This window comes from Danio rerio, chromosome 3, assembly GCF_052040795.2.
Source record: "Danio rerio strain M-AB ecotype USA chromosome 3, GRCz13ab, whole genome shotgun sequence".
Lineage (NCBI taxonomy): Eukaryota > Metazoa > Chordata > Actinopteri > Cypriniformes > Danionidae > Danio > Danio rerio.
In genome coordinates, this window is record NC_141023.1 from 46,345,001 (window position 1) to 46,369,128 (window position 24,128).

The 24,128-nt window shown below is 39.1% G+C and overlaps 1 protein-coding gene across 2 annotated transcripts in view; it reads left to right on the top strand.

Moving 5' to 3' along the window:
- Positions 1 to 22,291, top strand: part of raver1 (ribonucleoprotein, PTB-binding 1) — a 27,434-nt gene extending 5,143 nt beyond the window's left edge. The window contains 12 exon segments of one of the 2 annotated variants that reach the window (NM_001309640.1): positions 1,547 to 2,016; positions 12,995 to 13,186; positions 15,221 to 15,341; positions 15,424 to 15,518; positions 16,192 to 16,270; positions 16,884 to 17,086; positions 17,290 to 17,374; positions 17,445 to 17,584; positions 18,464 to 18,535; positions 18,631 to 18,753; positions 20,278 to 20,343; positions 20,477 to 22,291. In NM_001309640.1, the coding sequence (NP_001296569.1) occupies positions 1,547 to 2,016; positions 12,995 to 13,186; positions 15,221 to 15,341; positions 15,424 to 15,518; positions 16,192 to 16,270; positions 16,884 to 17,086; positions 17,290 to 17,374; positions 17,445 to 17,584; positions 18,464 to 18,535; positions 18,631 to 18,753; positions 20,278 to 20,343; positions 20,477 to 20,623 (1,793 nt within the window). In that variant the 3' untranslated portion in view covers positions 20,624 to 22,291. 2 annotated transcript variants of the gene reach the window in all.
- Positions 22,292 to 24,128: the final 1,837 nt, after the last annotated feature.

Sequence of the window (24,128 nt, forward strand, 5' to 3'; positions counted from 1 at the left end):
ATCCTTGATAGACTGTCCATCGTGCACTGCTCTCTGGAGCTCAGAGGAGCGCGTGTGTGTGTGCGCGATCACGTGATGTGTGTTTTTCGCATGCGGGTTTGCGATGCTGGCCCAGTATCGTGTTGTCTATTTGGGCATCAGTGATAGACAATAGCATCGTCTATCGGCCCGACCCTAATTCAAACTATGTTGTAAAACTATTTATATTGCAATATTCATCCCAGAAAAATAAAACATCGCAATATCAGATTTTTCCAATATAGCGTAGCCCTAAATTGTAACGTTTACAAATATCCCTTTATTTTATTAAAGGGCCATGAAACCCCCTCGTTTCAGCAGGGTGTTTTCACACCTCTACTTTGGAAAAAGTCAGAAAGTGGGGGTGTCCAGCTCTGTTTAGGGGGGAGTGTCGGAGGAAGAAAAGCGGCTTGGTGTGGGAGTGTCTATTTGGACGTGCTGAATTTCAGAGTCAAAACACACAACCACAGCGGACAATGTGACTGTGTTTACATGGGCATCTGTAGTCGAATTATTTGCCAAATTATTAAATGGTGGACTTTAACTGCAGTTTGGCTCTTTCATTCAGGGAATTCATTCATGTCCCTCCCGACAAACGAGATATTTGATTCGAGGAGCTGCTCTAAGCGTGTATTTTTCATGCAATGTTTGATACCGCACGGCGAATGAGAGAAAAAAAAAACCTCAGCATTTCCCGGAAACTTAGATGCACACGGCAGGTTGCGTCAGAAAGCCGCGTGTGTTATTCCGGTCACAAAATCCAACACGAGGTTATAGTTTGGTTGTAACTGTTAGTGCTAACTTGTTTACACTGGTGCAATAGTTTGTTTGATACGAATAAAATACAAACTGAATAAACAAAGAGCACTGGTCGCTCACTTACCAAATCTGTAGAGACAGGACAATCACCAGCAACTAGAGCCGCGTCTTTATTAAGAGGAGACTACAAGCGAATCCGGGATCTCGGCGTTTGCAGATGAGAACAGCTCTCAGGTAAACAATAATCCTCCTTAGACACGCAAGTTAAGTTATTGTTGTCGAGCGTCGCGTACACTGTTAATCCACACGTGACGCGCTCCCATAGAGAGAAAATGAAAAGGAAACTTAACTGCAGCAAACAATAAAAGCAACACTTCACGCTTGTTTTGCCAATACAACGTGGCGTCTCTGCTGTCTACACTCTGACAGCAATGAATATTAATGAAGTTGCACAATAGAGCGCGCTGATTGGTTTGAACCAAGCCTTACTCATGCATTAATGCAACACACTGTAAGACGTAATAAGACTCACTCTGGCACAGACGCCCAGTCTGCACGCTGGAATACACGCTATTATGTCATGGCCGTGACGCAGCTTCAAAAAATCGTTTCAAACCGGAAGTATGAACAACCAATTTACACTTTTTATTAAAATATATGTGTCTTAATAGTGTTTTTAGCAGTGTGGGACACATATACGACTGTCAACAGCTCAAAATGTGTTTTGGTGCTGTCACTTACAGTCATTCTTTTTTCCTTCCTGTTCAAGCCTTTGTGACGCTACTGAATGGTGAGCAGGCCCAGTTTGCCATAAAGGAGTTTCACCAGTATGTTCTCCGTGACCGTGAGATCTCTGTGCAGCTGCAGCCGACGGACGCTCTGCTCTGCATCGCCAACCTTCCCAGGGCGTTCACTCAGCAACAGTTCGAGGAGCTAGTTCGGCCCTTCGGAAACATTGAGCGCTGCTTCCTTGTGCACAGCGCCACCACGGGCCACTCCAAGGGATATGGCTTTGTGGAGTACATGAAGAAGGATTCTGCAGCCAGGGCCAAGTCAGAGCTCCTGGGGAAGCAGCTGGGATCACGTATGCTGTATGTGCACTGGACGGAAGTTGGCTCACTCACGTTTACAATGCTGCACTCGCGCTGCCTCTGTGTGGACCGACTACCTCAACACATCCTCACTGCTCAGGATCTCCGCAATGTGCTGACTGACACACATGCTCCCGTATTCTGCCAGGTTGGTGCATTTGACCCGTTTGATTACACAGAACATATTTTTTTACGCTCCATTCATTGCTCTTCCTTTGTGTCAGGTCTCACTGAGCCATTCAGTAGCTGCACCTCTTTTTAAAAATGGCTAATTAGATTTTTTTTTATATCCGTGCTCCAGTAGGAGTCAAGTATGTATCACGGCAGCCTGGAAACCTCCATGTGGGAGGGGTTACGCTGACCTCGAAGTAGCAGCCAGGGACTTATTTCACAAGTAGGCTTGGTTCAGGCTTTATAGGTATATTAGATGAAGGCCTATCACGATAATCAACATATCGACTTATCACACAACACTGACTGCTATTTTCATGCCTGTTTCTGTATGGAAATGGCCTAGTGGAAAAGGATAAGCAGGCAGTTACATATTTGGCAGTTCTTCATGTCATTGTGCCTTTTTTTTAAAGTAGCAGATTGCAAGATTGTGACCAACTTGCCTTTTTAATTATTTCTTCTGTGTCTTGAGTATTAATTTGAATTGGTGAACCAATCTCCACCCCCCCTGTTCTCCGTAGCGCTTATTTACCTAATTATCTTGTGGAACATTATCTGCCTTCTGCAATATTATGATGATGAAATCTACAGTGCTTGTGAATTTACCGCTAATGAGAAACTGGAGAAATTCCACCTTCAAGCTGATCAGCCACATTAGCTCAGTATTTCCACCAGTCTCACAAAAAATATAAAACAAAACAACTTGGGGATATTTATTTGTTTACATTTTTTAGGATAAACTCTACTATAATGAAATGGGTACTCCAGGTCAAAGCATTTTTGTGTATTAAGTTACTGGATTTCCTTCTCCCAATTTTTAGTGAAATATAGGTGTCTTAATAGTGTTTTAGCAGTGTGGGACACATATACAACTGTCAATAAATAAGGTTTGTAAATTTCCATATGATTTGCTTCTCTTACTGCAAAAGCAGTTTTATTTCATCCTCTCTACAGACATTTATCCACTTCAAGACTGACATTTATCCACTTCAAGACTGACATTTATCCACTTCAGATGATGAGCTTAGTAATGACATTAAGTTGCAGCTTTTTTTAGTTATGTTTGATGTTAATACCTAAATCTGTTTATTTTATTCAGTTATTTACACACCCTAATCTTTCTCCAAAAATTCTTTGATTAATTCCTGAAACAAACCTGCCATATAACATAAAAACTTAGGATGCACAACAGTCCTGTGGCACTTGCTGTTCAGTATGAAATGTCATTTTGAACCTGCAGCCCTGAAGAGCTTAGTTCTGAACCAAAGGGTGTATTCACACTGGTCTTTTTTTGGTTTGTGTAAATTGAGGTCTAGTTCATTTCCGCTGTTAATATGGATAGTTTGGGCAGGTGTGAATACAGCAAATCGCACTTTGTTGTGTACTAAACAATCAGCCTGATACCCAGTTGAAGAGGTGGTATTGATCTGCTCCAAAATGTACTCTGGTCCAGGTAATATAAGGTGTGAATGTCTGACCTCGATCAGACACATTTTCTGAAAGTCGTGCTGTCCAATAAATCGCCCACTAGCAAATCCCTAATCTAAGCTCTAGCTCTGATATAAGATTTATTTCTGGATAAAAGAAAAGAGCATTATGGTGTTGGGAGTTCTGTGTTTGTCTGGTTGGATAATCTACCATTATACCTGAAATGTGTATAAGGGTTTACTCGCATTAGGCACCGTTGCATTGAAGTGTGCCTGGGTGTGATTGTCCCCTCTGCTTCCACTCACATTGAATTTTACCTTTCGAGCCCTAGCACACTTGCATTATCGAGGATGCAACTGTTCAGTTAGAAAGAGAAGCGCTCTCGCCCAGTACAGCTTACCGTTTAAGTTGTATAGTTTTTTTGTATTACCCTTTTACGATTAGGTTGGTTGCTGTTAGACATAGCCCGGTATACGATTCTGGTGGTGTGAAAGCAATAGATGAAAATATCACTGTTTCACAGTGTTGTAATTACTGCTCTAAAGTTCTTTTTAAATGTCTTATGTAAAAGACTACTTTTTTTCTATTGAACAAAATACATTATTTAAAAAAAAAAGAAATTTTAGAGCAGTAAACATGTCAGGTTCAATAATTAATAAACAATAATTTCCTGTCTTAATTGGTTTCTGAAACTGATTTTTTTTTACAAATTTAAAAATGAATTTTTGGAATTTTTTTTTTTTTATAATAATAAAGTGTATAAAGTATAGTTATAAAAAGCACACTACTGCATGCACCGTTGAGGTGTATAGCATGCTTGCATGATGGTGTGTAAGTGATTTCTTAAATTTCTTTTTAAATTTTACTATTTTAACTTGTTCAAATCTAAATTTTGCATTGATTTTTTTTTCAAAGAACTATATTAAACATGAATGTTATAATGCATAAATGTATGCTAGATCTATTCTTCCACTGACAGAAACTTTTTTTTTTTGCATTCTATCCCTTTTAAGAAATCTTAATTGTGAATCTGAAATGCAAATTTTAAGCGATAAATTACATTAAACATTTAGTTACCTAATTAAATTAAAAAAAAAATCTTTTTTTTTTCTTAGTTTTTCCAAACATTATCTGAATTGTGGGCTCAATCCTTAACGTTGATCTTTGTTTATTTTTTTCAGTTAAAGGTACTGCTACACAAAAAAAGTATTGGAAAACACACAAATGTAAATACCACAGAAATGGTATAACTACTTTAAAACCTTGAATTTTCCAATCCATGGTAAACCTTGAAACTTACTATTATCCCTTGTCTAGTTGCTGTCTTTGTTTGCAACTAGATTTGAAAAAGCATTTCTTGACTTTCAGCAAAGGTTGGCTTGGTTTTTTTTTTTTTTTTTTTAAATTTTGACTCTGGAACCGTTATTTGATTTGTGAGCGTAAAGCAAATACTTTGGTGCACACGTGTTTTGAAACTAATACTAGTTGTAAAACAACTAGTTCAGGAATGAGTAAACTGCTCAATTGTTTTAGTCAATATCGACACCTTTAAGCCTGGTTTATACTTTTGCGTCAAGTGATCGGCATGGCACATGCAATGCGCGTAGCTGTGCAATCATACTTCTGCTCGCTGTTTCTGTTGCTCTGCAATAACACTTCCAAAACACTATTTGGCAGTGAGGTGTTTTATGTTTCTCTGTGTCGAGTTTCTTCACTGGTGGTGTTTTTTTCTGAACAATTCCTTAATGTACAAGTGCTTCAAACTCGCTCAATTTAGGCAGAAACCGGCGGACTTGCAACAACTTTTAACCATGAGGTAAACGCGAAACAAAAAAAAAACAAACACTGGAGCTCCTTCACGGGACTCCACAGTCGCTCCAGCGGACTCGCACGGCTCTCGGTCCCGCCCACACTCAGCGCTACCAAACCAACCAATCAATGCTTGCGCTATGCTACGCATCATACAATCAGATAAATAGACCTGAGCATTCTTTTAGTTGTTAAAGTGTAAAAAGACAATGAAAGACTGTTTAAACACAGGTGCCGTCATTAGTCCAAATGAATTTTACTCCAGTATTTTCAAAGACATAGCATGGAAAAATATCATTTAATGCAGTGCTTCTTGTTTGATCTGATATCCATTTTATTTTGTATCTCAGTCAGGCAGTGAAGATCACTGTTTTTAAAGCAATAGGATTTTAAAGGGTCACGAAACACCAAAACACATTTTTTTAGCTGTTGACAGTCGTATATGTGTCCCACACTGCTAAAAACACTATTAGGACACCTATATTTCACTAAAAAGTGTGAATTGGTTGTTTTTGCGTTATTTCAAGCAAATTCGTACTTCCTGTTTGAAACAAATTTTTGAAGCTGCTTCACGGTCATGACATAATAGCGTGTATTCCAGAGTGCAGACTGGGCGTCTGTGCCAGAGTGAGTCTTATTACGTCTTACAGTGTGATGCATTGATGCATGAGTAAGGCTTGGTTCAAACCAATCAGCGCACTCTATTGTGCAACTTCATTAATATTCATTACTGTCAGAGTGTAGATGGCAGAGACGCCACGTTGTGTTGGCAAAACAAGCGTGAAGTGTTGCTTTTATTGTTTGCTGCAGTTAAGTTTCGTTTTCATTTTGTCTCTGTGAGAGCGCAGACTCGCGCGTGGATTAACAGTGTACGCGACGCGCGACAACAATAACTTGCGTGTCTAAGGAGGATTATTGTTTACCTGAGAGCTGTTCTCGTCTGCAAACGCTGAGATCCAGATTGTAGTCTCCTCTAAATAAAGACTCGGCTCTAGTTGCTGGTGATTGTCCTGTCTCTACAGATTTGGTAAGTGAGCGACCAGTGCTCTTTGTTTATTCAGTTTGTATTTTATTCGTATCAAACAAACTATTGCACCGAGTGCAATAGTTAGCACTAACAGTTACAACCAAACTATAACCTCGTGTTGGATTTTGTGACCGGAATACCACACGCGGCTTTCTGACGCTACCTGCCGTGTGTATCTAAGTTCTCAGGGAAATGCTGAGTTTTTTTTCTCTCATTCGCCGTGCGGTATCAAACATTGCATGAAAAATACACGCTTAGAGCAGCGCCTGAATCAAATATCACGTTTGTCGGGAGGGACATTAATGAATTCCCTGAATGAAAAAGCCAAACTGCAGTTAAAGTCCACCATTTAATAATTTGGCAAATAATTCGACTACAGATGCCCATGTAAACACAGTCACATTGTCCGCTGTGGTTGTGTGTTTTGACTCTGAAATTCAGCGCGCCCAAATAGACACTCCCATACCAAGCCGCTTTTCTTCCTCCGACACTCCCCCCTAAACAGAGCTGAACACGCCCACTTTTCTGACTTTTTCCAAAGTAGAGGTGTGAAAACACACTGCTGAAACGAGGGGGTTTCATGGCCCTTTAAATGCTGCGATTTTTGTATGGGATGACGATTAACCAGAAGCCCTGGTGCTTGCTGACTAAAATTAAGGGTGTTTTCACACCTGTGAATCGATTCAGTTGTTCCGAAACAGAGATTACAATTGTTACATTGTTGCTCTTTGCTCTTGGAGCGGTTCGCTTTCACACGGCAAAGTTTCTAATCGGACCAAAAGAGCTAAAACAAGTCACGTGCAAGTTAACTCTCCTTACATTGGTCAGAGTGTCAGGGTTTATTTTGCAGCGTCCCGCTCAGCTGTCAGGAGAGGTGGTGGTTTGGTGGTGATTGACAGGGTGCGCGCGCGACGTGTCTGAGGAGAGATGCGGTAGGGAGCGGTGAGAAGGGTGCATGACGATGCCTATTTGAGGACCGGGAGGGAGACGCTAGATTACCGGGAGATCATCACTCGTTTGCGGGCATCCGGAGACTCATAAAACTTCCTCCCATACTCATAATTCTCTCTTCATATAGCCGTAAGCCTAATACATATCCATAAAACACTGTAATATAACCGCGCTCGGATCGGTCGCTTTCTCACTGAAATCGAACCGCTCCAGGGTTCATTTCAATCGAGCCGAGACCACCTCATTCAAGCGATCTCGGAGCGATTACTTTGGTGCGGAACAGAGCGCGATTGCCCTGTTCACATATGCCAAACGAACCGCGCTAACTGGGCAAACGAGATGCGTTCCGAAACAAAAGTGTAGGTGTGAAGGTACCCTAAGTCCCCCATTAGGGGACAAATGAATGTGTAGTACATGCAGTTGTAATGGGCTATGAACCCAGAAATCAATTTGTTTATTCTTGATCCCATGATGTTTTGACATTAGCGTTCATTGTACTATAAAATAATGTGTAAACTCTACCTCCACAGAAGAACCTGGGGCTCTGTTCGCTTCATTTTACCAGTGATTTAATTACAAACAAGGAACCGTGTCATTAAATTTTTTTATTTTTATAATTTTTTTGAATGATCTAAAACCACACAGTTTGTGTGCAGTGCACATTTGATGTGGTAAGATGAACGCAAAAGCACCAGGGTTTGATGGAATCAAGTGAGTGTGAAATCAAACCAGTGTTGTGAAAGACATTCTCAGATTAAGAATATGGTTTTGTTTTTGTTTTGTTTTTTGCCTGATGACCCACTTTTCTCCTTTTTATTATCTTTTAAAAGAAACTATTTAAGCTTTCACAAAGATTTGAATGTAACCACTTTTCATAACTAACTTTACCATGATAATGCCCATGTAGACCCCAGCTATAAAGTGAAATTTCTGTCATGTTTCCTTTTTTGTTCAACTGTTTCACCTTTGACCTGTTTTCCATGAGGTTGTTCTGAGTGCTCCATGGCAGAGTGCATTAGTTTCTATGGTGAACACCACCTGACCGGCCAGGTGCTGTCTGTCAGCAGGTCATTCTGGAACGAGAGAGCTGCTGCTGCCTTTTTTTCATATGTTAAATATGCACCACGTACACCACAGGCTGCAAGCCATTGTTGGGGAATGACACTTTTTGTCATGTTCCCCACTGTTATAGAATTAGCAGAGGCTTTTGGAAGTTAATTCTCATTAAATCAGTTGTGCTCTCAGTTCAATTTCCCAGGTTGTAGGCAGGTATTGAATTGGCCTCATGTGGATGAGGCTCCAGCCATGCGTGAAATGGTCAAATAATGTTTAATGAATTTTCCGCTAATATCTGATCAAGGCCATGGCGGCTTATTGTATTTGCTTGTTGAACACAGTTCCAGTTGGAGCAGAGAGACTCGGGAGCTGCATTAATCTTAATGGTCTGTCAGGAAAGGTTGTCTTCCTTTGTATAAGTATGCATGTGTTCTACATAGATTAGCATAGTACTCTGCTTTGGTTTTGGCAGAGTGATCACAATGCATTTCACAAAGGTACTGGGCCATGCTTTTGTTTTCCTTCTCTTCCTTTCTTTCCCCTTTGTTTTGTAGCCTCAGGCAGCAAACTGTGGCCGCTCATAAGACTGACTTAACGAACTTCATTTATCAATAGAGTGAAGAATCATTGTGAAAGGAATAGAAATGTTTCATTTACAGTCATCTTGGTTATATTTGAGAAATTATACACTAAACTTTGACGTCATGACAACCAATGAAAATAGGTTTGGTATAAAATTTCAGTAACCGAAATGTAGGACTACTGTACTCCTACTAGTACCGCAGATTGTACTTCAGTAGTGGTGGTGGTATAAGTAATAACAATTTTATTAAGAATAAATTAATAATGGCCCCTTTCCACTGAGTGGTACTGTTTGGTTTGGTATGCTTTTGGGCTCAAATGTTCTAAAATCTCTTAAAACGGTCAGACACAGGCCTTAAAAGCGCATGCAAATTATAAACCTTTACTCTAGTGTCATTTAACAGTAGCTTTGTTTCCATCCAAAGATGCTAATTAAATTTAGCAAAACTGGAATGTGAATAAAAGCAGCGTTTCCATCCAATGAGCCAAGGAGAACAAAATCGTCACCTCCTGATTAGCTGGTGGCAAATAAGTAAAAATGGAATTTGCTGCGGTAAGAGAAGCTGTGTGAATCTTTTCTTTATTTAAAAAATTACTTGCGCCTCAGACGACCATTTGCCGGCGCGCAATGAATGTAGAGGCATTTAAAGGCGTAAGACATGGAGCACAGTGGCTCTTGATTCTGGAGGTATTTAATAATATAATAACACTAGTACTGAAATGGTTAAGGCATTTTAGAATGACCAAAACAACTTCAGATGCTTTATAATGCAGTCAGCCTGCTGGTTTGTCCATTCACACATTTATCATCACATGATCTTTGTAACCAAAATCACGACAATTTATTATTATTATTTTTTTTAAATGCAGACATTTGTTCTGTAAAAGTTTCCATCGTAGTTTGCATCTTTTCCTATCGAATAAAACGTTTATCCTACTGTTATGCATTTTAAAAATGTATTCCCATCTTGTTATTTCCATTATCACACAACATTGCAAATCTTGTGATTTGATTATTGCAGATGCACGCATTGCGATATCGATTTTGAAACAATTTATTTTGCAGCCCTAAGCAACAGCCAAATACTTTCTGCTGCTTTTCACATCAGAAATATGTAGATTGTTTAAAAACTCATAAATCAAGTAAATTGTCTGATATAAAATGACTTGAGTAAACGATGACACAATTAAACATTTGGACCAGCTGTTCATTTTGATTCTAATAAAGCATTTATTTGTGTCTGTTTATTCAATTTCTTTACACCTGTACCTGAAGCCACTGTTTGTCTGTCTATTATGTGCATTTCTAATATGCCTAGTGTTTTATTTGATTTAAAAATGACTAATTTTCATCCTTTATTTAATTGCATCTCAATTACATTTTATATTTGTCTCGATTGTCTACTTGGGTTGGGCAATGTTGACCAATTTATCTAATTTATTAATTTATCTAATGGATCGATGTTGTCTAATGTGAAACATCGAGATGGATGATGGCATCGTTGGCAGGGGGTGGGGGTCGTTGTTAAATATTGATTAGTTCATAACAAATTAATTAATTGTAGCCTACCATTTTCACCTCTTTGCTTTACCCATAACCAAATAATAAAAGTTACACACATTACCACCTCCCCTGTCAATCACTTTTTTTTCCGTGGGACTCTAGCATGAATAGGCACAGTAATCTGTTATAATGGTTTTTCCCACAGCTAGTGGAAGGGACTTCATTTGGAGTTCACTGTAATTTGTATTGTGATTGATAATTTGTTGTTATTTCCTCATAATATTAATAAAATAAGTAAAAATGCTAGGGCTAGACTGTTTTGGTCGCTTACGTGCCCGAAATTTTATCTATGCAACCTTAAGATATATTTGGAAGCATTTGGGCAAGTGCATACATTTTCACTGTTTTCACTGCAAAATTCTTACCGCGTCCGTGGATTTAGGAGACATTTATGCAGAATGCATCTTTGCACCTAAAAACGCCAAACGCAGCACTCAGAAACAGATTAAAACAGTTATGCGAGCTTGCTGAAGTAGAAAAAGCCCGCAATGCTTGCCACGCCTTTGTGCTCTTCTTATTGGCCCACTGCTCTAGAACTGAACGCGAATGATTGGTTAATATCAGCTATCAATCACTCGGTCAATGCCTTCAGATGACAGGAGCTACAACCGCTGAAATGTGAAGCGCTGAAGATGAGAGAATGAAAATAACACTGACAGATTTACCCACAGTAACTTATAACGGTACATCTTATTATTGATCGTGTGCTGAATGTTAATTTACCTTTTACTTTTCCAAGAATGGATAAAAGACTTCCAGTGGCTTCAAGTCTGCTTTGAGAATAACCAAATCCATTCACTGTAAAGTCTGTGGGACGGGGTTTGCAGGTAACTGTGTTTACCACTGAATCTACACATTTTAAGTGCAAGAGGTACAGTATAATCCTTTATTTAATCTTCACATTGCTGTCAGCCGTGCAAGCGGCAGCTTTATGTAAAATTTACCACAGCTCATGAAAAGACCGTTTTGCTATTAAGATGACATGCAAATAATAAGATGTATATCATTATATATGTAGGGCGGAGTGATGTCGGCTTAGCATCGTGAAGTTTGTCAGCCATCGGCGGTGGATGATGGCATTGTCTATCGGCCCAACTCTGGTGTCTACCATTATTTTTAATTTTATATAGATTGTAAGTGCGTGAAACTGCAGTTAAAGACAAAAAATTAAAAATGAAACACCCAAAATGGGTCTTATCACAAACTTTTTTTAATTTGCAGTAAGGCAGCCCAAGTCTTTCCATTACAAAATTGTCCCCTTTAAGATCTCATTAACAACAGAAAAAACATATCAGCAGTCTTCATTGCCTGTTCGATATACGATATAAAGTGGGTCTCAGATTGGACAAGAAGCACTGCATTAAATTTCATTTGTATAAATTTGTAATAAATTTGTATAAATATGTAACTGTTTTAGTGGGGTTTTAAATATTTTGATATAAAAATCTTACACATTAAAGGGCCATGAAACCCCCCGTTTCAGCAGGGCGTTTTCACATCTACTTTGAAAATTGTCAGGAAAGTGGGTGTGTCTAGCTCTGTTTAGGTAGTAGTGTTGGGGGAGGGAAAAGGGTAACGATTTAAATAAAATAAGGAGTTTCCATTTGAGCATGCGCTGATTTTCACAGAGGCAAAACAAACACATGCAGGGGAAAAAGATTGACTGTTTGACAGTGGAATAATTGATACCACAGGTCGTATAAGAGGAAAAAAAACCTTGTTGACTTGATGCAGTCGGTAGGTCCATCCTACCGAGCTGTGTGTGTGGACTGTCCTGTCACAAAATGCGGCAAAAATTAAACCCGACGGTAGGCAATAGTTTGCTTGCAGTGTTCATGTCGGAAAGCGGCATTTACAGCAGACCTTTCAGTCTATAATATTTTAGTGATATTAACGCAAAATTAAGTAACTTAGAAATAATTTTTACTAAGGTCTGTCTTTAAACACTGAAAGAGTACTGCTGACGATACGAACTACAACTTTGCCATCTGAATAAACCTAGAAAGAGCACTGATCGCACACACTTACCAAATCTGTAGAGACAGGACAATATCTAAGTTCTCAGGACACGCTAAGATCTCAAGGCCTTGATGCAGCTTCAAAAATTAGTTTCAAACCACAAGCACGAATTTGCTCGAAATAACGCAAAAACAACCAATTTTCCCTTTTTAGTGAAATATGTGTCCTAATAGTGTTTTTAGCAGTGTGGGACACACATGACTGTCAACAGCTCAAAGTGTGTTTTGGGGTTTCGTGACCCTTTACGGACAATGCTGAAGCGGTTTCATAACTATACATAACAGCTCCTTCCCTATTGTGTGTTTGTTAACTTTGACATATTAGTAATAAGATTGTATATTTTAATTGAAATCATTTAACTACTTTCATTCTGCCAAATAACATTATGGAGATTCAATTATGGCAATTTGTGTTTACAGGTTGACTGATTTATGGGCAGGCCTTGCTTTTATGCTACTGTAACCATCTCTGAGAATAAGGCTAATCTGTTTTGTTTGTTTGTTTAATCTGCACCCACAGCTTGCTCAGGGTCAGGATTGCAGTTTCCGGCGGTTTGCTGTGCTGGAGTTCTCGACGCCTGAGATGGCAGAGGATGTTCAGCGGCAGACTGATGCAAGAGCTCTGGGTGACTCTCATATACGCGTGTCCTTCTGTGCCCCAGGACCACCAGGGAGGAGCATGTTGGCTGCCCTCATTGCAGCTCAGACCATGGTACACATTCATTACCTCAATTCTTGGCAGAGTGGTGTGTTGATGCTTGCTTTGTTTAATCATATAATTTAACAACTATCTGATCTATTTGCTTAGAGATACTTGACAAATTTAATAAATGCAGTTTTCGAGGGTTATTTCTTTTGGTAAATGCAGTTATGACTCCTGTAAATTATTATTGTGGCTCTCAACTGGTTTTTTGATGGCCCTCACATTTTCTAAGGTCAAATCTTTCTACCCTTTTTTTTGCTGTTTTTGTAAAAAAAAATTGACCTACTTTCAAAAAGATGTTTGAAAGAATATGCCTAACCATGAAGAATAAATCGTGTAAGGTCAGGGTGGAAGTCCCAAACTAGTTTTTGTTATTAAAGTTAAGTATGAGACACAAAGAAATTAAAATGTGCGAATGGCAAATGAAAGTATTCAATATTGCTTTTGCAATGCCACAATTGCAAAGACTTGTGCTCTATTCTATTTGCCATTTTGTAGTATAGATGGTATAAATAGTGTAAGTAGTGCAGTCACATTGAAAACTCTAAAAAGATTAAGTGCACTTTGAATACCTGGATAATGCACTTATTTAACCATTAAAAGAAGTGTGGAATGTTGGACATCACACACTCAATGGTCACTGCTTTGCTCATGTAGCGGAAGGGGCGGAGCTTTCATGCACTGTTTTTTGGATTGCTTTATTTTGAATTGTGTAAGCAAAATTCTCCTAGGGGAGTGCTTCTACTGCTTCCCACTGGTGAATGCGGTTATACCCATGGCAGGTATTATTTGGTAGTTTGGTCACTTTTTTTTCACTAGTTTAGCAACAGTCAAACGTCATCTGGAAAACAGTTTGAATTTCTGCTTGGTAAAAACGTTTGCGTTCTATTTGCGATGACACTACATTTATATACTATGCTGTTAAGTGTCTAAGCCGTTATGAACTAATAATACTTAAAATAATTGACTGATACCTATATGCTAATCATTGCCAATTAGTACCAGACTGTTACATAAGTTGGTATTAAAATTTGATTTACTAATTGATAGCATTGACTAAAACCAATGTATTTTTGTTTTTGTGCTTTATTCATTAATACTGGTGCATTTGCACATGCAGTTGAAAAGTGTGCAGTACGAGCTGACAGGTCAGGTTAGTTGGTTTTTCTAGGAGGCTTTTTCAGATCAGAGACCTTCAGTAACCAGTAAGAAAAATAACATGATAGTACATGGTACTTAACCTATGTCTGACAGAATTGTAGGTCAGTTTATGTTTTGGTCATTGGATTTTCATTTTAGAACAGAATTGTATAACAAAAGCCTGTTATCAGTTTTTATAAAGTTATTATGTGGAAAAAAATAGCCTATAGGCAAGCCTGTGTGTGGCACCATTGTGTCATAGTGAATGAGTCTGCCTATCTGGTTTCGAAATATAGTAAACAAGCCTTTATTCGTTTTTGTTTTTTGGTGATTCTATTTTTTGTTATTTGAAATGATGAAAATAATTTTTACATTTTTCTTTTCCCTTTTTTACCCTGTGTGAAATAGGTTAAATGTTAAAGAGTGATCAAACCACCAAATTCAGCTTCAGTATTGAACCATGATTGAATCATGGTTCAATTAGACTCTCCTTTATGTCTATTGCGCTTTTACAATGTAGATTTGTGTCAAAGTAGCTAAACATATAAGTTCTAGTAAAGTCCTTATTTCAAAATTCCGTGTGGTTTAATTTCACCAAACACTGAAGAGCAAATTCATTGGTGTGCAGCTCCACAAGTTCTTAACCAATCAAGCCAGTGGTGAAAGTGGCAATGAACATGACTTCACCAATTGACAAAAGTGAAAGGAAAAAAAAAAACTTGAGAGAAACCAGACTCAGTTGGGCTTAACCATATTACCTCGGGCCAAACTTCTCGTGCAGAACTGCAGTCTAAGTGCCGGAGACTTGAGAACACTGAATGTCCAATGTGGTGTCTGAACACTTCCAGTGCTAATTGATTGTAGATCAACATGCTTGTGTAAATGTCATCTGTGTTTCTGCAGGCCTTGAACAGAGGGAAAGGTCTCCTACCCGAACCCAACGCCATGCAGATCCTTACTGGCCTCAATAACCCTGCCACACTGAAGATGTTAATGGCATCTCTCAACCCAGCACATAAACAAGGTGATTCATCAAAGCATTCTTCGTGTGCAAGCTTTCGCACATTGAGATGGTAGATTTGATTTGTGGCTCTTTTGATGTGCAGGGCTTCTGGGAGCTGCGCCTGCTGTACCCCTCCTGGCGAACCCTGCTCTCTCTGCTGCCCTGATGCAGATGCTGCTTCAGAACCAAGTCCAACAGGTACAATGCTGACCTCTCTTTCCACCTCTTATAAACTGCCACTCTCCCAGCAGCATCTGTTTTAGCGCTCACTCTCTTCTCTCCCCTCAGCAAGCTCTTTTAGGCAATCCTCTTCTTTGGGCTCATATTCTGCACAATAAAGAGTACAGTCTTCTCCCTTGTGTGAGTGCTTCGCGTGTGTGGTTGTATGTATGTATGTGTGGTTGTGTGTGTGTGTGTGTGTGTGCTGCTGCGGTTTTGTCGTTTTATATTATGAAAATGTATGTGACAAGACTTTGTGGCAAGTCCAGGTAAATATGGTAATGTGTCTCTGCTGAAGCCAAAGCAATTTAGTAATTGATCATCTGTTTCTGTTTGGCATCTGTTAGAACAGTATTTCTCAACCATGTTGCTGAGTGATCCAGCACTGCATGTTTCGGATGTCCCCTTTGTCTGTTACACCCATCTGTCAGGCTCTGCTAATGAGCTGATAATCTTGTCTTTGGTTATGGAGACATGAAAAATGTGCAATGCAGGTGGTCCTCCTGGAATGTGGTTGAGAAACACTATGCTAGAATGTTAATTCTAGCAAACGGTGTGCCTTGATGTGGTGTTTGAGTGTCTTTCTTAGTGTGTGTGCGTAAGTGCGTGCGTGTGTATGTGATCAAACTAAAACAGTTCTGTCTCTCCACAGGCTGGACTGCTGAGTGACAATCCTCTGGCTGCTCTTCCTCTCCAACAAGGCATTAACATGCTTGGGGAGATGCCTCAAGGTATCTCACATTTTTGAGTCACTGATGACCCTGATCGATCTCTGGTTAGATTACCAGTAATTAATGCTAAAATAGGTGCAAACGGGGTCTAAAACGTTTTAATTTGAAAGAACTCATGAGTTGAATACCACATTGCATTTGTGTGAACCTTTATCTGTCTGAGGCATTCTAGGCAGCAGTGAAGTTCTGCTAGATTACCTAATGTTTGATTATTTCTTCATTAAAATGAAAATAAAACACAAACACAAGTGGCCACAACACTCCTTTGAAAAACAGTAATACATCTTTGCCTGCCACTTGTGATAGGATCATACAAAATGCATTCAATTTGATGGCTGACAAACATGGCTGATTTGTTTGGATGACCCTTATGAAAGATACAATTTTCTTGAATAGATGTTGCGCTTTGGAAGTGCTTTAGTCGAGTGTGTTTTGTCGAACTAGAAAAATTTAAACTCCAAATAATCCAATTAAAAATAATTTGACGTAACCATAGGATTCTGCAACAAAACATCTTGTTCAATTGTCTTATTCTTTGGGATAATGAAAGGTAATTCACCGTTCTAATGGGTCTGCTGAGTTTAATTGGCTTTATTTTATTTAATTATTTCAGGCGCTCTTGCTCCTGCACTAGGCTTGCAGAATGAGTCCCTTGGCCCCATTAAACAACCATCTCTGAGCCGACCTCTTGGAAGAGAGAGCGAGACCCCAGCCACCCCGATCGGCTTCCCCCCAGCATCCTCTCCTGTGCTACAGGGAATGAACATGCCCCTTCTGAGTGGGATATTAGGAGCAGATGGGTTAACTTTACCAGGGGTGAGATGGGTTTAATAATTGCTGCTCCTGCTTTTGCAGATTTATTTTCTCATGTAGAGTATTATTACTGCCAGACTCCCAGAGGAACTTGATTTGGTTTGGCATGAGTTGTTGTTGTTGTTTGGTCCTGCTAATCTTTAGTGTGTCCAAAGAATCTAGGGTTGTATGTTCAGACCTCTTTTTTTTTTTTTTTTCTCCTGAAGGTGTCCATTTTGGGTGAACCTCCGAAAGATGTTGGTGTATCCCAAAACCCATTTCTCAGTTCTCCCAGCATATTCCCATCTTCAAGTGAGTGTCTTTGTGGTATCTTGTTTATCGTGGTTTTGGTTGCATTTTCTGAAGTGCTGCATTTATCTAGGCGCCAGCACAAGGGCTCATCCCTACAGGAAGAGAACACCGCTTGGCAGCATGTCTAACCTGCGGACGAACCACGGCATCCACTCGAACTACAACTTGCGCTTCCAGGAGTCATGCACACCTGAGTTTTCTCTGCACCAGGTTGGCTCATATCTTATAAACATCTGCACTAAATGACACTACTGACACCTGGAAGCACTTTCAATCAAATGAATCATAATGGGGCAATGCCAAATAGAGCTCTTTAATGGGCTCTAAAACGTTTTGAACATGTCTGCTTTTGACTTCCATGAAATGGTTGAAGCCACACTTGAATTGTTGTTGTGTAGATACTCATGGCGTTACATGGATTCAAATCACCACATACTCTCAATAAGAATTTTGGGCCATTTGCAATGCTACAAATGTATAAAGCAGACTAGTCAATTTTGGGTTGCCCATAAGCCTGTTGTGCTTTTATAAAAGGTATAAAGTACATCCAGGTAAGAATAGCAGAATAAATTCTGACTGGTTTATCAGCCTGTATAAAACTACAGAGCTTTATTTTTCAAAATTTCATTTATTACATTACTGCTTGCCACAAAAGGTATGTTCTGACTTGTAATAATAGTTACTTAATAATTAATAAATAATTATTACTTCTTTAATAAAAGGCAAAGCTGACAAATGATAATGGCTAAATGGAACATACACTAACCTATTCATTCAGTCACAAGATGGTCCCCAAAACAGTGGTAGAAACAGATAAACATATGGATGTAAAACTTGAGTCTGAGTGGTTGTTATCTGGGAATAACATAATTCCTATTGGTCAGTCATAAAAATCCAAGGCAAGCAGTCTAGACAGCTGTGTAATCTGCTATAATAACTGCCTGAATGTACTTTATCCATTACGTAGAAACTTAAGTTTACCACAGATGAATGCTTATTATTTGAAAATCAAAATACATGACAATGCCAGTCAAAAATGCGGTTATGTGTGACTCACTCATCCTGTCGCTGATTTTACTCTATCCATAGGATCCCTTGTCTCATTTATATGAACAGCAGGAGGTTCTGGAAAATGCAGCCCTTCCTGGCTATGGTTTGCAGGTACATCCACACCTCCTGACAATGACACACAAAAAATAATTCTGTTATAAGGTTGGACTGGTGTGAAATTGTAATTGTCTCTTGTTTCTGTAAAGAACTCCAGGCATGCAGGCTTCAGTGATGCGGGGTCTCTTTTCAGCTATCCTCCCAGCCCCCCTCAGTCCTCTTACTTCAGCTTTGGAGCTCATTCCAACATCCCCTCTACCCAGCTTAATAAGGTATGCAAATCAAGCTATCATAATGTAGTGCTTCCTGCAAGAGCAGAGGTGCCTCCAGAATGTAATAACATTGAATTGGGATATAATGATGTTAGTGTTAGTTCACCTAAAACTGAGAATCATAGATGAAATCTGAGAGCTCCCTCATCCTCCATAAAGAGGAACTGTCCGGACTCGTTCAAAGTGCAGAAAAAAAAAATCAATACAGACAAAGACAGAGTATCTACCGATACCAAAACCTGATTTTGTACTTCTATAATAAATAAAAAAGAATAAAGAAGAGTAAAGAAACGGATCCATATATACTTTTTTTTTTTTTTTTTTTTTTTGGGAGTCCTGATCGGGAGGTAACATTAGATTCCGATTGACCTGATTTTTCCAATCACATGATCTGATCTGGACATCCCTACTAATGTGTATTGTCAGTCATTTTTGAATGCTACATTACATTATAATATATCAAAACTCAAATTACAGTAAAACATAAGCATAAGATGGCATTTCACAGTAGTGTTTTTAAACTAGATTGAGGTTTAAACTTTTCAAATTGTCAGGTTTATTTTAATATAATCTCCAGTATAAACACTCCTGTTATTTGAAGATGAACGCTGCCATCTGGAAATTAGTGCACACAAACCGAAAAGCATAGACATCTGAAATAATTTGCTTCTGTAACCTTGTACATTTCATCATGAAGGTGTTGTTTCTGGTGGAGTTTATGAACTCAGAGCTGGGTGCACCTCTGAAAGGATCTAGTGGACTCAGACACTGCTCTAAATGAATCAACGCTGTTTTTCAACTTTCATAAAGCACATAAACAGATATTCTTTCAGTAAAATACATGTTAGCCATTTAGCAATGAAGCTAGAATCGCCAGGCAGACAGAAGCGCTGCCCATGATGCAAATCCACATCTATTGCTCAGTGAATTTGACTTGTGAATAAATCGAGTAAACTCTGTTCAAGTGTCTATTTACGTGCGAATATCGTGATTTATCTGAGCTTACCGCATCTGGTGTGAACACAGCATTATACTGTCTCTTGATTCATTTAATGTAATGCTGTTGTAATTTTGTTACTTTTAAAAACATCTTCAAGACTATAAACCAGTGACTTTTGATGTGCATCCCTGTACCAGAGACTATTAAATCATTCTGCACATCAAAATCAAAAATTATTTAAATTCATAGCAAAATTACTTGCAAATTAATTCCGGCATGATGCACTTTAAAAAGCTTTCGTTTAAAGGGACGGCCTGATTTAAAGCGGCTGGAGTGGCCTTGCAGCTCAAACACAGAGCCGCACTGGTTTGATCACTGAGTTGGCCGCAAGCCCAAGAATCACTTATCCAGATCCATTTTCCCAAGCTCTTAAATCCATTTTCACAACTTTATCTGAATCACGACATCCTCCTCATCACATCATTACATAATATCCATCTTCATTATGACTTTCATTGGCAAAGATGGCCAGAATACATGTAAGGCGACTCAGACGTTTCATCTATGCTTTTGTGTCTGTTCAGGCGGTCGGAATGCCTCCAGTGACTCATCCCAGTCTATTTTCTGCTGCACCTGGTGCTGGAATGAAGGTAGGCCATCTTCAGCCCTCATCTCTTCGTCTATATTTGCAGCTTGTCGATTATCAGTTAACTGTGCCAGGAAGCTTTCAAAAGTTATTCCTGATGGGAACTCAATTGATTTTGATTTCATCTCCATGTTTAGACTCCCATCGGTGGGCAGAAGCGTCTGTTCTCGCGTCTCATCCCGTCTCCAGAGCCCAGTCCAGAGGGTGGTTATGTAGGGCAGCACTCTCAGGGTCTCGGCGGGCACTACGCAGACTCCTACCTGAAACGCAAGCGCATCTTTTGACCACAACTTGATGGCTTCCTCGAAAAACGCCAGCTCTCAAAGGGATCGCTACTTTAAGTGTGTTTTTGTGTGTGAGCGAGAGCATGAAAGGGCATCAGACCGTCATGGAGTTCACCCGGGAGCAGTCGCTCTCGGGCGATCGGTCACATGGACGATTGCAGAAGTTTGTGTGTTTTGTGTATATAATTTCAATGTGTTTGTAAATAGTTTTATTTTTTTATTTCCCTTTTTTTTTAAGTTAGTTTTAATTTAATTTTTACTTTTCGTAAACCCAAAGATGAAACTGATGCCAAAACGGAAGAGGGTTTCAATAGTGAACTCTTATTTAGTAGGCTTTTTTTTTTTTAATTATTTTTTTTTTTTTTTTTGATTTGCAGGATGATAGCCTTTTTCTGCTATGCCTCTTGTTAGTCGTGTGTGTGTGTGTGTGTATATAGTTGTTCGGTTGTCTAAAAAGGCTCCTCCACAAAACACTGTCATGTACGAGTGCCAAGCCTTACATGCTTGAATCTGGTGCGACGGATGCGGTAGCTGTCTGTTCTGTTCAGTGAGTCACCTGTCTGTGTCTTTATGGGGTTCAGTGTTAGTCTTGTGTTTTTTTTTTCCTCCCCTCCACCATGCACAGTATTTGTCTTGCACTACTTCATCCCATTTTTACCAAGTCTGAGTTTTCGGAGCTGCACTTGGAGGATACACTGATCATGAATATTCATCCTCCTGAATGTCTCCATTCCTCACTCATAATGCTCTTGTTCACGCTCGTTCTTGTTTTCTGCCTGCTTTCACACCTCTCATTGACCTCGTTCAACCTGCACGGTTATTTTGCGTTCGCGTCTCAGCCGTCACATTGTGAAGTCCCAGCTGGTCGGAGATGGATTATGGGCTGCCGTTTTTCTCTCAGTTCTTCAGAGAAAGCACAGTATGCCTGCTGTTGCTTCTGGATTTCCACACATACACACTCACACTTTGGTGCAGGCCAGCAGAGGGCGCCAGTTAGCTTTTGAGTTGGCACTGCTCCATATGTTTTTCCTTTTTTAATGAGAGCCAACAGTCTGAAGCAGGCCGGACCTGTTCCCCAGCGTGACCTTTACTGTTGTAACTGTGACTACCTTTATTTTTACTCTGTGCTTTTAATGGACCGGACGAAGCTTCTGCAGACTGCAATGTGATTGACGTATGATTAAGTCTGTGTGCGACTTATTAATCTGGTTGACATTTTGATTTGTGATAACGCATTACCTCTGATTTGTATTTTGGCTTACGATGGGCCCCGGAGTTATTAGTGTGCCTAAAGAAAAAACCCTGGCAGTGTTTACTGTAATCTCTCCACACTGTGAGCCTTAACTACAATTGAAGTTTGTTTATATTGCGGTGTACATGCTTTAGTTTGATCGCATTTCTTCTCTGGAGTCTTGAACTCATGTTCTTATATTTCTACTTCTCAGTCTTTAATGGTATCAAAATGGCTGCTCTATATTTTGTACCCACATGAGTAAAATTGCACAGTGCAGTATCTTGTAAATGATTTTTTTCATGTGCGACATGTGCTTGAGCTGCTGCTGCTGTGTGAAATGAACTAAACCTTTTCACCAAACACCAACTTTCTTCTGTACAGCTCTGTTTTTTTGTGACATTTGAACAGTAAATGTTATTTAAGTTCACCCTCATGAAGGTTGTGTGTGCTTATTTAAATCTACACAGGATGGTATATGTGCTATTTGGTTTATCCCTATAGACGGGTTGAATTGATGCTAAAATGGTTGAATCTGAAAGCTTTAAACGTGCAAGGTGGCATTGAATTGAATGGAAAACTGAACTGAAGAGTTCTGTGCATGGAAATAGCCATACGGTGAGCCTCAAACGCCAGTGTTAATCCTGTGAGTGTAAAACCCTGGTAAAAAGATAACCGGAACAAAACATAGACTTCTCAAGGAATCTGTATTCTCTGTTACATTGGCCTCAACATTTTTATTGAAATTACAAATTATATGTTTATTCCTTTTTGTTTATCTAAACCTACCGTCAGACTGGACTTTTCTCCCCTTAGACTTCTATTCATACGCACGTGAATGCGTCAGACAGCAAATGCAAACTCGTGCGAGAAGTTTCGCAGTGTAACAATGTTCAAGCTTCGTGAACTCTGACCTTCAAAACCACATCACTTGACTGCATGAGACCAATCGAGGATTCAAAACATGACCTCTGTGAACAGAAATTTAAAACATGGACCAATCGCACGTCTTGCTCAAACTAGAGTGTGAGTGCAGCTTTAGTTGATGTTAAACAATGTGGGACTCTTATAGAGAAAAAAAAAAAGTGGCATTGACAGGGTGTGCATGGGGTATTAAAATAAAATTAAGGCCTTTAAGGGGGTCGCACAACACTGGGTGGACATGACAGTTGGAAGTATAGTACACCAAATGCGAACATTTGCTTGTTATTTAAATAAAATATTTTTGGCATATATTTATATTTATATATATATATTTTTATTTATTTATATATATATATATATATATGCATGCAACCATAGTTTACCCTTGAATTTGGAGTAAAACTGATACAAATTGTAGTCAAATCCATAGTTATTGGACTTGTACTATAATATTAAAAATAAATATACCACCTTATTCAACATAAAAACTGAACATTTAATAAACCAGGACAAAACCGTAAATCCCAATATATAAGAATAACATCTAGTGGAAAATATATAACAAATAATTTGACCTTTTTTTTTTTCTTAGTTTTGATTAATACATCATCTGGTCAGAGTCGCATGTGGTGTAGTTACAGAAGCTTGTATTGGATCTGCAAAATTATAAACATGATTTGAACACGCATGATCTATACCAGGGATTAGGGCTGGGCAATATAGCACAAATCTTAATAAATAATTTCCATATGGAACGATAATGATAGTTAAGTTGTTAATGCTTCTACATTTAAAAGAGTACCCCAACAATGACTGAAGCCATGAAAATTAGAGGGTCCATTAAATAGCATAAAAAAATTTGGTGACTGAAAATTCGTTACATCTCTAATATCAACACTGTTAATCAATATAGTCAATAGATCAATATAGAGTAAAAAAAAGTCCAGAGCTTATTGTTTTTGACATACATTTCATCGCAATTCGATGTAATGCTGTTTATCGGTCCAGCCCTACCAGGGATGCCCAAACAAGTCTTGAGGGTCTGGTGCCCTGCAGAGTTTAGCTCCAACTTCCTTCAACACACCAGCCTGGAAGTTTCTAGTATACCTAGAAAGAGCCTGATAAGCTGGTTCAGGTGTGTGTAATTAGGGTTAGAACTAAAATCTGAATGACACCGGCCCTACAATAGGATGTTTGGGCACCCCTGATCTATACTATACTACTACAGTGAAAAGAAATGACGCCTGGTTTATTGTACGTCATTTGTCAAACAGGGACATGCTGTCAAGCTGGGTTTCTGGAAAGTTCCTTGTTACAAACTTGGAAGTTGTGTCTGACAGGCTATTTTTG